Source organism: Gobio gobio (assembly GCF_949357685.1).
Source record: "Gobio gobio genome assembly, chromosome: 20".
NCBI classification, from domain to species: Eukaryota; Metazoa; Chordata; class Actinopteri; order Cypriniformes; family Gobionidae; genus Gobio; species Gobio gobio.
The window spans coordinates 43,318,362-43,334,086 of NC_137113.1; the positions used below are offsets into that span (position 1 = coordinate 43,318,362).

General features: G+C 43.9%; 1 protein-coding gene across 1 annotated transcript in view; it reads right to left on the minus strand.

The window, feature by feature from the left end:
- Positions 1–7,542: 7,542 nt before the first annotated feature.
- Positions 7,543–15,725, minus strand: part of LOC307116986 (integrin alpha-X-like) — a 61,924-nt gene continuing 53,741 nt past the window's right edge. Inside the window, exons 24-30 of the mRNA XM_079801617.1 lie at positions 14,577–14,655; positions 14,343–14,438; positions 14,165–14,245; positions 13,927–14,037; positions 13,715–13,828; positions 8,356–8,466; positions 7,543–8,251 (exon numbers count right to left, since the gene is read on the minus strand). Coding sequence (XP_079657743.1) covers positions 8,168–8,251; positions 8,356–8,466; positions 13,715–13,828; positions 13,927–14,037; positions 14,165–14,245; positions 14,343–14,438; positions 14,577–14,655 — 676 coding nt within the window. The 3' untranslated portion in view covers positions 7,543–8,167. The remainder of the gene's footprint in view (positions 8,252–8,355; positions 8,467–13,714; positions 13,829–13,926; positions 14,038–14,164; positions 14,246–14,342; positions 14,439–14,576; positions 14,656–15,725) is intronic.

Below are 15,725 nucleotides of genomic sequence, written 5' to 3' on the forward strand. Positions count from 1 at the left end.
CCAGTGCTGCGAGCTGCCTCCAAGTAACTGTAGCCGGGGGGACAGGCTTCATTTTGGGCAGAGTAAACCTCTGGTTTGTGCCAGGTTTCTGTCAGACACATGAAGTCAAGTTGTTGATGATGTCTGACACAATTGTGCTGAAAACTTCACTTCGCCATCACTAGGAACATTGCAAACATGAGGGCCTAAATACACACAAGGACTAATGACTGACAAGGCACACCTGTGAACAATGATCAAGACAATGAATCAATCCGAACATGACAACATAGAACACATGACATGGGAGCACATGGCAGGATTACATGACAAACAGGAACAGGACAAAGAGCATGAATACAAAGACATAAAACATAACCATAGTTTTGCTTCAATCTATAGTTTAACTATGGTGTTTGTGTGGTAATACAAATGGTAATCAATACGCCAAAAAAATAAACAACAACATGGTTTTACTATCTATTAGTACCATGGTTAATTTTCGTTATAGGGTGTATCTTTGTGAAAAAAAAATTACAACGCAAAAGGACAGTTTAAATCCTTACATTAAAATGACATTAAAGAAAAACACAAACTCAGTGTTAACAGATAAGAGGAATGTTCTGCAGGAACAAACACATTTGCTATGGACAAAAACCATGTTACTGTCATTTATTTATCCTGTAAATAGGCTATAAGAAACGTCTTACATTTATATTTAATTACATGTAGTTATCATTTACAGTTACTACTCTCATTCTTGAATTACATGTTGCCTTTTAAACCTAAATTTAGCATCCAACAGCAGATATTTCAGCTAAATTAATGTTTTTGCGCTGAATATTAATTGTGCACGCCCGCCACCCCTGGCACTCATTCAGTGAAGTTTTAAGCTTTAGTGCAGACTGTAAGGACACGCTTTCATGAATAATGGAAATACTGGCGTGAATTAGTAACATTTACAGATTTATAAATTTTTAAGGATATAACCATTGTTCTCTATATAGATCAGTGGATATAACCTGAAAAATTAACATTTTGCACTGAGGATATGCACACATCTGTCATAGCGCATGGCAGGATTTGTTAAACACTATTACATTAGCTTGAAGCTTAAAATAAAGAATTCTCATGTTTTGGGCAGCTTGGAGCTTGTACATTTCAGCTTACTCCATTTGTACTCCACTATTTTTAGATGCATTTTGTCCATAGAAATGCGTTATTTAATTTGGCGTGACTTGTGGCAGTTGGTGGCAGACCCGACTAATCGATAATGAGAATCATTGTTGATGATTTTAATTATCGATTATAATTATTATTTTATCGACTAGTTTTTGCAGCCCTACATAGTAACTGCAAAAAGATTAGGAATGAAGGTGAAGAATTAGGTGTGAAACCATCTCCAGTGCCACCATTTTCCAGAAAGGCAACCTACCTGGAGTCTCCAAAAGTCCAGAAGTGTCAGGATTTCATAGACTTTGCTATGGTAAAGAATTGTTAAATATGCTCCACACTTAATAAGAATCAAAAGCTGAAGAAACAACACAATTGTTTTTTTTTGTTTTTTTTTTACAAATCATATTTTTTCTTTTATATTCATATAAGCATTAACTCTGAGAGCATTTATGTAACCTATAACTTTTACACACATCTATAAGAGTTGAGACTCAAATGATAAGTGAGAGCAACGGTACACCCGAGCAGAACTAAGGTTCCCTTTCGAAAGGGAACTCGCGCTGCGTCAGCTTGACGCTACGGGGAACGCCTCCAGCGTGACAGGTGTCTGAAGCTACTATCGAATCACATCAATCCTATTGACCGACGACAACCCATGACGTCATCAATATGCGACCCGGAAGTATATAAGGGCGCCGTGCCAACACATACACATCTTTTTCGTCTTCAGGGACTGTCTGTCGAAGCGTAATTCTACGGATCCTGGTAAAAGAGATACTTTATTTCATTATGAAACGCACAGAGAAGAGGCAGAACTGTTTCAGGAAGTGTGTTGACCCGTGTCAGAGATTTCTGACACCGGAAGACACACACACTCTGTGCATTTTCTGCCTGGGAGAAGAGCATGCAAAAGCAGTTCTCGAGGGTTCTGCTTGTGCAAACTGTGAGAGGTTTCCGTTGAGAACTCTCCGCTCTCGTTTGGCCCTCTTCTCGAGGGAAGGGGGCGCTTCATCTGGCGCCACCGATGTGGGTCCCGCTCCCGCTGAGGCGGAGCGGCTACGTACATCGTGGGGCTCCCAGATGGAGCTCGCCGATCGTCTGGAGAGAGGCGTTGTTCTCTCAGACGATCCAGCGGCTGACGAGAGTGAGCTGCAGGTCGATGTGGAGAATGGCAGTTCTCCACGTAGCTCTGCAGCGAGCGCTCTTCTGGACGGGCAGGAGATGGCTGAGGAGGATGGTAACAGTGACCAGGATCAGCCTGTACCCTCTCAGCCACCCTGTCCCGCGTACGCTGAGCTGCTGGATACTGTGGAGCGCGCCGCAGGCAGGCTGAGGCTGCCTTGGCGGCGCGCTAGGGGAGAGATCGCGCGCGGCAGACTCGACGATCAGTTTCTCCCCGGTCACAGCCCAGTACCTCAGTCGAGCCTTCCATTCCTTCCGGACCTTCATGATGAGGTCCGGGCGGCATGGAAGAACCCGTACTCCGCCCGCATCCACCGACATCAGCGAGCTAGTTTCGCTGATGTCGAGGGGATAGGTGAGCACGGGTCGATGTGTCGATGCCCCCCATGGACGAGACGTTCGCGAACTATCTCGTCTCAGGGCGTGCATCGACACTGAGAGCTCCAACTCTGCCATCCCGACCGCTAAGGGCGACCGCGCGGTTGAATGGCAGAGCGTACGCGGCAGCAGGTCAGGCTGGTGCGACCCTGCACATGATGGCTGTGTTGCAGGCGTACCAGGCGGATCTGCTGGAAGACCTCGACCAGGGGGCGGGGCTGTCCCCTGAGGCGGAGGCTGAGTTGCGCCGCACCACAGACCTGGCTCTCCGGGCCACTAAACAAACCGCTGCCGCGATCGGGCGGTCGATGGCGGCGATGGTGGCCACGGAGAGGCACCTGTGGTTGAGCTTGGCGGATATCGGGGAGAAAGAAAAAAGCTTTCTCCTCGATTCACCAGTTTCGCCCACTGAACTTTTCGGCACCTCCGTAGAGGCGGTGGTTGGGAAGTTCAGGGAGGCGAAGGCGCGCTCAGCCGCGTTCAAGAACTGTATACCGCTGAGGTCTGCGTCCACACCCAGGCAGGCGGGACCTGGTCCATCGCGGCTCGAGGGCCGTGGAATGGACCAGAGAGTGAGCGTCTCCTCCCGTGCCCCTCCTCCGTTGAGGAGTAGGACACAGAGGAGACGCCAGTCCCGCAGGAAAAGGGATCTTAGGGAGGTGATCCAGGACAAGCGCTCCCGGCGTTGGTAATGGATCACCTCCTTTGAGGGGATTTCAATCCTACCCTCTCCCTTTTCCTTTTTAAATGCCTTTTTAATGCAACATTTTAACATTTTATGTCTTTTAAATCCCAGGCGCTTCTTACATCAGGCCTGAGGCGGGCCTATGATGATTAGAACTTTGTTCTGACGGCCCGCCGTAGCTTGGTTAGTGAGAGCGCCGCTTTCAGGCATGCAAGGGCGGTAGAACATCGCGGTGATAGCTGCTTGGTGAGTCTTCGCTCTACGTGCCGCAGGTGAGAGTGGTCATTTTTGTGTTTAAACACTAAAGAATGTGTTTCTTACAGACCTCCATTCCCTGTTGGAGTATGGGATTTTCTGAGACGGAGCTAACTGAAGTTTTCCCCTGTAGGTGGCTTATGACAGCACCAGGTGCTGTTTGAGTATGTGTTGGCTTTTCCTTTTGCGATTAAGGTATCGCGGGGCAGGCCACCGCTCATGGTATCATATGTATGTAAGTAGGGCCTCCTCTCAGGGTGAGAGTGGTGTTTAGGCCGCCGTTCTTTTCTTTTAAATGTTTGCGGGATACTAAGCGGTAGAGCACCCTTCTGGGAGAATGGAGTGTTCTCTTTCTACCGCTTAGGGTTGTTACTATATGCCTTCGGTAAGCCACCGCAGGTTAGAGTAGTTTGTCTCTTTCAGAGTGTTTGTTAGAGACTGATGCTGGAGCTTCAGTTAGGCATGTGGCCTAGGCTATATGGATGAGGGAGCTGCATTGCTGAGGCACTGTCACCTCTGGCCGTTCACTTCGTGATTCTGAGCCTTTTGTACCATCCCTGTGGTAGCCTCCTCTCACTTGAGAGTCGTTTGGTCAAAGCAGTATTAGTCAGCCAGTGGTCTAACTGTCAAGGGTTTCATAGCAGTCAGTTAAACTTGCTATCAGGTGGTAGGCCTCACCAGGCCTCCTTGGAGGCGAGTTCCTGAGTGGGATACTCGGGGAGCTAGCATGGCTTGCTATCAGGTAGTAGGCCTCTTCAGGCCTCCTTGAGGGCGAGGGCCTATGTATGATTTTGATATGGCTAGCCTGACGGCTATCAAGTGGTAGGCCTCGTACAGGCCTCCATGGAGACGAGCCCCTAGGGTCTTTGTTACTCTCACATTGTGTAAAATGTTTGGTGCCAGTTGGCAGGCCTTTGAATAGGCTTCGCTGGAGGAGTGCTCTGAGTCTCGGTCACTTGACGGCTAGCACGGCTGAGTTAGTGCTAGCAGGTGGGAGGCCTCACTAGGCTCCCTAGTAGGCTTGCGATCAGATAGAAGGCCTCTTCAGGCTTCTTTTTGAGGTGAGCTTCCGGTAGAGGTTTCCCGGGCAGCTAGCATGGCTTGCTATCAAGGTAGGCCTCACCAGGCCTCCTGAGAGGGCAAGTATCGATGCAGGGCATCGTGAAAAATAGCCCGGCTGGCTATCAGGGTATAGGCCACAAACAATAGCCTCTCTGATGGTCGGTTGTTTGGTGGAAGGCCTCAGTCAGGCCTCCCGGGAGGCGAGTACCGATGTGTGGGCATCGGGAGTATTTTAGCCTGGCAGGCTACTCAGGTGGTAGGCCTTATCAGGCCTCCCTGAAGGCAGAAGAGCCAGCCTAGCTGGCTATCAGGTTGTAAAGAGCCATTACGCTCCCCTGAGGGTCGGCTGTCAAGTAGGCCTCTATAGGCCTCTTGATCAAGGCACATTATCAGTTGGAAGGCCTCGCCCAGGCCTCACTGGAGGAAGTACCGATGATCACATCGGGACAACTTGCCTGCCGGCTAGCAGGTTGCAGGCCTCATCAGACCTCCCTGAAGGCCTGTTGTAGTTGGAAGGCCTTAACCAGGTCTTTCCAAAGGCAAGCACCGGAGCACGGCGTCCGGGTCTACAGCCTAGCAGGCTAAACAGGTGAACACCTGAAGAGGAGTTCCCAGGTCGTGGTCACTAGATCAGTAGTATAAATTGCTATCTGACAGTAGGCCTGTACCGGGTTTATCCCAGAGGCCGGTAGTAGGCCTCATTAGGCCTCCCTAAGGCGTTCTTGGGGCCCACTCACTTGAAAACAGTTAGGAACGAAAAGGAAACCTCAAATAGGTAGTAGGCCTCTCCAGGCCTCCCTAAAGGCTGGCTATCAGGTAGTAGGCCTCAATAGGCCTCCCTTGAGGACGAGTTCCTGAGTCAGGATGCTCGGCTAGCCTGCATAGCTTGACTGTCAGGTAGTAGGCCTTCATTTGGCCTCCTTTGAGAAAACAAGTTCAGTTTTCCAGCCTTGACAGACAGCTTCAACTGTTATCAGGTGGCCCACGGGACCTCCCTAGATGTAACCTCAGCAGTAAGCATGCTTCGCTGGCAGGTGGTAGGCCTCTCTAGGCCTCCCTGAAGGTGAGCTTGAACGCTCCGTAAATTGCCATATATTGCTGTCAGGTAGTAGGCCTCTCTAGGCCTCCCTGAAGGTGAGCTTGAACGCTATGTAAGTTGGCATATATTGCTGTCAGGTAGGAGGCCTCACTAGGCCTCCCTGAAGGTGAGCTTGAACGCTCTGTAAGTTGGCATATATTGCTATTAGGTAGTAGGCCTCACTAGGCCTCCCTGAGGGTGGATTCCCGAGCCAGGATGCTCGGGTTGCCAGCATGGCGTGCTGTTAGGTAGTAGGCCTTTATAGGCCTCCCTGGGGGATAAACCTATTATCAGGTAGTAGGCCCACGGGGCCTCCTTGAAGGCGAAGTTCCCGAGGTAGGCACTTCTTGGTTACCAGTTCTCTGTGTTAGAACTGGTCATAGTTGGCCTACAGCTGGAGGTTACCCGTCAGGCAGGCTCAGCTGCTCCCCTCACTGAGGGTCGTCTATGAGCACACAGCCGCCTGAGCCTGGTCAGACGGTCGTAGGCCTCTCGTGAGGCCTCCCTGTTAGATCAGTCCGTAGGCCTTTCCGGCCTCCTTACTGCTTTGAAACACAAGCACTTGATAGATCCTTGATTGAGCAGGCAGACTCCCCTCGCTAGCAAGGGTTGTAAAGCGCTGAGCTGAGTATTGCTCTCTTGGATGACAGGATGACAGAGGGAACGTCTCTGAGTTCCGGGCTAAGTAGGACTGCCAGTGTTTTCAGTCCCTTAAGTCTGGATGCCTCACGGGCACCATCCAGAGGCTCTGTTTCTGAACAGACAGGGTTGGCTAAACCGAAGTGTCCATAACTCTTAGGGCACCAGGTCAGGCCTCCCTGGTGGCACTCGGAAGATCTTGTTTCCCGAGTAGTGACTGGCCAGGGTTCCTTCGGGTCCCCTAGCCACATTCCCTTAGAGGGACCCCTTCTGTTGAAGTAGTGGTCTTGGGCCTTTGAGCAGTCTAGATAAGAACCTCACGCAGTGCGCTAAGGTTCCGTTTAGATGTATAGCTTGGGCTATGACCGTAGGGAATGCTGTCGCTGACAGCCCAGTGTGACCTGAGGGGGAGTTGCTCAGGTTTTTCAGTTGAATTTACTTGTGTTGACAGTTGTCACTGCCAATAGGCAGACACTCCCCTCAGCATGGCGGCGTTGGTATATCGTTCCCCGTAGCGTCAAGCTGACGCAGCGCGAGTTCCCTTTCGAAAGGGAACGTCTCTGGTTACGTATGTAACCTCTGTTCCCTGAGAACAGGGAACGAGACGCTGCGTCGCTTTGCCATGCCTCAGGGCCTATCTGCCATACAGTCCCTTCAGACGAGAAAGATGTGTATGTGTTGGCACGGCGCCCTTATATACTTCCGGGTCGCATATTGATGACGTCATGGGTTGTCGTCGGTCAATAGGATTGATGTGATTCGATAGTAGCTTCAGACACCTGTCACGCTGGATGCGTTCCCCGTAGCGTCAAGCTGACGCAGCGTCTCGTTCCCTGTTCTCAGGGAACAGAGGTTACATACGTAACCAGAGACGAACTCTAGACATGTTTTAAAAGAGTCATGACATGAGAAATTGAATTTGCCTTGATCTTTTGACGTATAAGAGGTCTTTGTACCATTAAAACATCTACCTCCTCATTATAAACAAAGCATTCATTTAATCAAGCTCAGTGTCGAAGCTTGAGGGCGTTTTTGGTGGTAATGGCCAGGTTTTAGGTTTTCTAGGAATTCTGCAATTGAACAGATTACACAACTACCTCATAATTTTCCTGACTTTTATACACAAATGAAGGGCATAAATAATGACACAAAAAATTATGGATAATACCAAAATTATTTAATTTTAGCTTTTGTTACTTTCCTTCCGAACATTAAGTGGATTTTTCTTTTAAAATAGGAAATTATCTGAAAATAAAAATGAAATTCTGCAAAAATCAACTATATGTTTTATATTAAGCAGAAAGAAATACATTTGCTAAATATTACAGTGCAAATCCCTATAATGAGAATCTGATGAAACATGAAAATAAAACATCTCAAAAACAATGTACATGTGAGAAAAAGTTCCTACAATATGTCTTATATTTCTGCTATAGTTCATTACTACGATTATCAGTTTTCATAACAAATAAAAGGAAGCTAAATATTTGAAAAGCTATAAATACCTTCATTGTTGTAAGCTCACTGATAAGATAATCATGAGCAGTGATATGAATTATATGCATGTCATATATTAAAGTAAAAAAAAATTCTACTTTTCATTGTCATTAAATGTTCTAAATCAGGCTGAAATATTTTGCTACACTGAGGTGTTAAATATATTCACGTTTTTATTCTCAAACTCACAAAACACAATCAGTATTTATATTTTATAGTAACTGTTTGACTGCACATTATTGTGCCATGTTTGTCTCTCTTCTTGCATCCCTCTGCGCCTCCTGCAGTATCTCCCTGTACTCGCTTTTGAAGAACCCAGCCTTGTAAAGGGAAAAAATATGCTGTAATAAACCATACATGCTGTAATTAAAAAATATAGATGAAAATGCCAGGGATAGAAACTAATTTGATGATAGCGATATACCTTATAGGGGGCCACTGTGAAGAGAGCCAGTAGCAGCAGGCCTCCTATTACCCCTCCAATGATCTCTTTGGTCAGGTTCACCTCCTCATACACCTCCACTTGGGTATTAATCTACACATACATGAATACAATATTACCTCTGTGTAATGTCTAGTGTGTTGGTTCTGTTTCATGTTCATGTTTCATGTTCTTATCTTGTTTTCCTATCAGCTATGTTTCCTGGTCTTGTTGTGTTTCTGTTTGTCATGTGATCATTGTCATGTGATTCCCTTGTCCTCATTGATTGATTTAGTCAGGTGGGTTCTTATGCCGCGTTCCAGGCAACCCGTAACCAGTGTTTTTCCAACCTTCTACCCGTGAAAGTGGACTGGAACGGCAGCCAAACCCGTGACTTCCCACCCGTGAACTCGTACTAGATCGATGTACTCCCAGTTACGAGTTTTGACGTCACATAGCCCGCAAAGCAACAATGGCAGCCTCCTACGGATGCAGTGTTTATGAAACAAGTATACAAATAACGTAAAATAAAAGGTATAACAGCTTTTCTGGCCGTCTGCGCTGTTTTTCTCCTCCGTTTCCCTCAAATAAGCAAGGAGTAAGCACCTTTGGAGTTAGAAATGATTGTCAATGAGCATACACCCCGTACGGTCCGCCATGCTTTGTTTACATTTAACTACCACACAATTCCTTGCACTCAGGCAGTTTGGTGTGACTTTGCCTGGAACGCTATAAAGTCGTGAGTCGTGAGTCGTGGTTTGAAGTTGTAATTTACGGGCTCAAAAACCTGCCTGGAACGCAGCATTAGTTCAGTTCTATCATTGGTTCATTGTCTTGATTGTTCACAGGTGTGTCTTGTTAGTCATTAGTCTTTGTGTATTTAAGCCCTCATGTTTGCCTTGTTCCCTTGTTGAGGAGTGCTTTGTCAAGTCACGGTCTGTTCTAGTCACGTCTGTTTCAAGTCAAGTCCTTGTCAAGTCACGCCAATGTCACGTGATTTCAGCAGTTTGGCGGTTTGACACGCGATCTGAATCATGATTCGACTCACTGATTCGATACATTCCGAAGCTTCATGCAGCTGTGTTTTGAAATCGGTTATCACTATATAAGTTAGTGGTGGCACGGTTCACAAAATCCACGGTTCGGTTCATATCACGGTTTTAGGGTCATGGTTTTCGGTCCTGTACGGATCTTGTTGTTGTTGTTTTTTCTTTTAATCGTTAACACTCCAGAAATTTAGAATATTGTGAAAAGGTTCAATATTGAAGACACCAGGTGCCACACTCTAATCAGCTAATTAACTCAAAACACCTGCAAAGGCCTTTAACCCTTTAGGCGCCAGAGTTTTTTTCCTAAAACATTAGATTTTGACATCTTAATTTCAAAAGGCTATATCTTAAAAATGATAAAAGAAAGAGACTTTCTGTAAATTAGAGAAATATTAAGGATGACCCAAAGTTTATGTATGGATTACATTTTCCCATCTAATTTGCATATTATGACGTCACATGTTGGTGGCCATCGTGGATTATAGAATTTTCATGAAAAATCACATGTTTAAATGATAAAATGCAGCACTTCTTTGCCCCCAAAATGTCCCTCACCTTCTGTATGCTAAATTGCACAATACTGAATGCTCAGGTAAATAGTAAATAGTAAACTGTGTAAATCATTACTAATAAATGGTAGAAACAAACCGAATGCAGCGGTTGGCCTTTTGCTATAGAGATTTTCCATTTACTACATACAGTAGGCACTCTGATTCCATGTATGGGGCACATGTATATTATTCATATGACACACAAACACAAGTAGACAAGACCTGTTTAGTTCAAAAGCTCACTCGCCACGGCAAGGCAGAGATCATGAGTGAGATGACGAGACAAGACGAGAGACAGACGCGCGTGCGCCCGCCGAGTGTGCACAGTTCGGACTACTGTCATTGTCATTGCGACTCCCCACCCTGCCTCCACGTTGCCCCCTAACTGTCCTATGAATACTTCGACCTCGTCTAACATACCCAGTGGCATTAGACAAAGTCTCCACCACAATACTGTCACCGCGATTGCAGAGAGGCACACGTCAGAAGACAAAGCTTCATGGCTAGCACGGTAAAAATCTCCCGTCTCGTTTCCCACAACACTAACACACACACCTGCTAACTTCGCGATGAACATTCCGACCCCGGGAAACATTGTTTCTACCACTGAAATTGGGCAAATTACCATCTACATTGGGCAAAGGATTCACCGTTTGTGCTTGGTGTAGGACAAGTTCCCCTTCAGAATCAGGGTCCGCGAATAGAAGACCCAACACTTCATTGCGGGTAAGCTTTATTGATACCATTAGAAAATAATAATAATCTAATGCAAATACTGGCTGACATTGACAATATTGCTCTGATGAAATGCCTCACTCTCACACTAGCTCCGCGTTTGTTCGCACTGATTCAATGCGCTCTTGCTCGAAGATTTTGTATAGAAGCATGACGTTTTTTTGAGTCGGGGATGAAGTATGACAAGTCTGCCATCTAGTGGAGGGGAGGTTGAACGAAATTTGACACCCTATTTGACAAAATCGGCCGTTTTATTCAGTGCCGCATCTTGCCGAGTAAACTCGACCGTGGTACCTAGAGGGTTAAATGGTCTCTCATTCTAGTTCTGTAGGCTACAAAATCATGGGGAAGACTGCTGACTTGACAATAAAGACAACCATTGACACGTTGCACAAAGAGGGCAAGACACAAAAGGTCATTGCAAAAGAGGATGGCTGTTCACAGAGCTCTGTGTCCAAGCACATTAATAGAGAGGCAAAGGGAAGGAAAAGATGTGGTAGAAAAAAGTGTACAAGGAATAGGGATAACCGCACCCTGGAGAGGATTGTGAAACAAAACCAATTCAAAAATGTGGGGGAGATCACTCACAAAGAGTGGACTGCAGCTGGAGTCAGTGCTTCAAGAACCACTACACACAGACGTATGCAAGACATGGGTTTCAGCTGTCGCATTCCTTGTGTCAAGCCACTCTTGAACAACAGACAGCATCAGAAGCGTCTCGCCTGGGCTAAAGACAAAAAGGACTGGACTGCTGCGGAGTGGTCCAAAGTAATGTTCTCTGATGAAAGTAAATTTTGCATTTCCTTTGGAAATCAGAGTCACAGAGTCTGGAGAAAGAGAGGAGAGGCACACAATCCACGTTGCTTGAGGTCCAGTGTAAAGTTTCCACAGTCAGTGATGGTTTGGGGTGCCATGTCATCTGCTGGTGTTGGTCCACTGTGTTTTCTGAGGTCCAAGGTCAACGCAGCCATATACCAGGAAGTTTTAGAGCACTTCATGCTTCCTGCTGCTGACCAACTTTATGGAGATGCAGATTTAATTTTCCAATAGGACTTGGCACCTGCACACAGTGCCAAAGCAACCAGTACCTGGTTTAAGGACCATGGTATCCCTGTTCTTAATTGGCCAGCAAACTCGCCTGACCTTAACCCCATGGGGTATTGTGAAGAGGAAGATGCGATATGCCAGACCCAACAATGCAGAAGAGCTGAAGGCCACTATCAGAGCAACCTGGGCTCTCATAACACCTGAGCAGTGCCACAGACTGATCGACTCCATGCCACGCCGCATTGCTGCAGTAATTCAGGCAAAAGGAGCCCCAACTAAGTATTGAGTGCTGTACATGCTCATACTTTTCATGTTCATACTTTTCAGTTGGCTAAGATTTCTAAAAATCCTTTCTTTGTGTTTGTCTTAAGTAATATTCTAATTTTCTGAGATACTGACTTTGGGATTTTCCTTAGTTGTCAGTTATAATCATCAAAATTAAAATAAATAAACATTTGAAATATATCAGTCTATGTGTAATGAATGAATGTAATATAAAAGTTTCACTTTTTGAATGGAATTAGTGAAATAAATCAACTTTTTGATGATATTCTAATTATATGACCAGCACCTGTATAGCTTAATTATCCACAATTTAGGATACAGTATTAAAACAATTGTTATATCATGTAGAAGTTGTTTCCTAACTGGCTGTCTCCTGCTTGCGCTGTCTACCGAGTCCGACACATTGACGTAACATTTTTCATGTTAATCATGTCAATTTTGATCAGCACTGTGGCTTTTAATTCAGCGTTAGCACCTGACCTGATTAACATGAAAAATACCAAATTTCACCATGAAATCATGTAGTGAAAGTGTTCTGTGTTTCACAATCACCATGACATCCAGCGTTGTGAAAAAAATTTAATAATAATACACGAAAACACAACACCGCCAGAAGTTTTTGCCCAAACTTCAAAGGCTTTAAATGATTAAAACTAGATGCATATCTTAACTTTAATGTTACATTTATCTTGTAAACTACTTATATACAACATGTTATATGCGTGTGTTTGGGACAGAGGGGAACACGGTCGAATTTGTAGCAGATATGCTGCGCATCATAAATCAGAGCATGAGACAGACAGGGGTCGGAGGAGAACACCGTAAAATGTGTCAATGGACAATATTCGTCTGTATTTGCAATACACGAGCCGCAGCGCGAGACAAACGCTGCCAGTGTGTGAATGCACAACGGGCAAGCGGCTCCCGCTCTTCATATGCACTGCTTGCACGTGCGGTGTGAAGCCGGTGTCTATACGACTCCGGGCAGCCTTCCTTATCTCTCCAGCACTCCACTTTTACTGTCTTTTACTTCTTTTACTGTATGTCCACACACACCTCTTATTTGGCGTGAAAAGGACACCCACTGTCTGAGGTAACATACAGGCCTGAGGCTACATGAGACGCATCACACTCCGAACCGAGACAAGTAAACCGAAATGGTTCGGATGTTTTTTCATGTACCGTGCTACCCCTAATTTAAGTCGTTTTTTTTTTTTTTTTTGGGCACACCAAAAATATTATCGTCGCTTTATAATATTAATATTGAACCACTGTACTCACATGAAATTATTTAAATATGTTTTTAGTAAATTAATGGATTTTGAGAGTGTAAATTGCTTTGCTCTCTATGGAGGCCTCACTGAGCCTTCACATTTCAACAAAAATATCTTAATTTGTGCCTTACGGGTGTGGAACCGCATGAGGGTGCGTAATAAATGACATTATTATCATGCAAGGATTTCTCAGTATGAAAGGATTGAACAATTTATCTAGTATATGTATTTTTACAGCGCATATTATAATCTTATAGGTTAGAAAATTTAAAAAAGAAAAAAGACAAGTGTTTATAGTGTTCCAGTTTAAAGTGTTTTAGGTTTAAATGTTAAATGTTATTTTGATGTTGTTTTTCATTTTATTTTTTACTTGAATTTTATTTATAACATTTTTTATTCACTTGAGAAGAAAATGCATTACCTGGACAGACGGCGCAGTGTGTTGAGAATCCGAGGAAAAGACAATGTATTTGCTCTTGTCATAATCCAGAGACGCTGAACTGACCAACTGAAAAACAGCAGCTCTGAGTCCAGTCTAAGAGACACACAGATCATGACAATAAGAAATTATCAAACAATTATGAAAATATATGGTCTGCTCTGTGATATGAATTTGCTTTAAAAGTCAGATACCTGCTCAATCCATCCAGAGCTCACATTGCCAAATATGTTAAAGAGTTTCCTTTCATTCTTCAGGAGAGTGATGTCACAGCTGAACACAGCACACACTGCCACAGAGCAGTTCTGACACACACACACACACACACACAAATCCAGGGAGACGGAGCAATGGGGGTCAATGCATAAAGAAGATGAAACTTTATATTTTATGGCTTTGTTTTTGTTAGATCAATGAAACTCAAACACTCACCACCACACGATCCTTCTTAAGTACTTCCACAAAATCAGTTACAAGCGGCCGCTCATACCTCTGTTTCACACAGTCTGGAATCTAAAAGCACACACTCTAGTGTTAGATTGTTTTTTAATTTGACAAATGTACAGTAGATGGGCTTTTTCTAGCACATTTATATATACCCTTCATTTACCTGTAGGTTTTTGTCAGTCCAGATTAATTTATCTCCTAAAATCACTGGCACTCTGATGAAAACTTTGAATGTTAATTCTCTAAAGTCATTTTCAACCTGGAAGAGAGAAGGACATTCAAATACCATTTGCCATGAAAAGACATTGAGATATAGAATAAGACATTGAAATCCATTTATCAGATAATGTTTATTTAATCCATTTTTCGATGTTATGGAAGTGTGTCATTACAGTACCTTCAGTATCTGTTTGACTGGTCTTTCAAGATCAGTTTTCTGTGCAGCAAAATTGATGTGGAGGCTTGAATCTTCATGTCTTATTTAAAAAAGGGAAATATGTCAGTAATTCAAATATTTAGCGTTTATATATACACTCTAAAAAAAAGGTTCTATATGGCACCAAAAATGGTTTTTGGCTCGTAATCATATGAATCTTTTTTAGTGCTATATAGCACCAATTTTGCTTCTTCAGCGGTTCTTCAGAGGTTCTTCACCGGTTCTTCTATATAGCACCTCTGAAGAACCGCTGAAGAACCACTGAAGCACCAAAATTGGTGCTATATAGCACTAAAAAAGATTCCCCTATGATTACGAGCCAAGAACCATTTTTGATATATATATATATATATACAGTATATATAAAACACAATTACTAAAAAAGGTTGAAACATATATATATATATATATATTTAAACAAAATAAGAAACATTTGGACATCTTCATCCTGCTCAAGAGTTTTCACCCCCAGCTCTTAATGCATCGTGTTTCCTTCTGGAGCATCAGTGAATGTTTCAACCTTTTTTAATAGTTGTGTTTGAGTCCCTCAATTGTCCTCAGTCTGAAAAGATGGATCTCAAAATCATACAGTCCCTGCTGGAGAGGGTTCAAATATGCAAAAGATGCTGGAAAACTGAAGAATGTGGAGGACCTGGAGGATTTCTCTGAAGAGCAATGGTCAGTTTAACTGCTCAAGACAAACAAGGGACTCAAGAACAACCATCCCAAAACAAAAAAAACATCATCCAGAGAACGACACACAGTATTGAGAATCAATGGTTCATAAACTTTTGAATGGGGTTATTTTAATGAATTCAGCTATTTTTTGTCTTGTGGACTATATGTAAACATTTTTATGTAAAATATCTTATTCTAAATAAAAATTAACATGCATTTTGTAGTTAAAATTATTCACATTTTCACAGATTCTGAAAAGAGCAACAAAGAGCAACCTTCAAAATGATGAAAATATCTGAGCTATATCTGTTTGAAGTCGATAGAGTCAGCAAATTCAATTATGTTTTCTGAAGGTTCCAAAACAAAATCACCTAGCAACCATACCTTAAAATCCCTGGTAATAACAATAAATTTGGCACACACCAAGTCAAC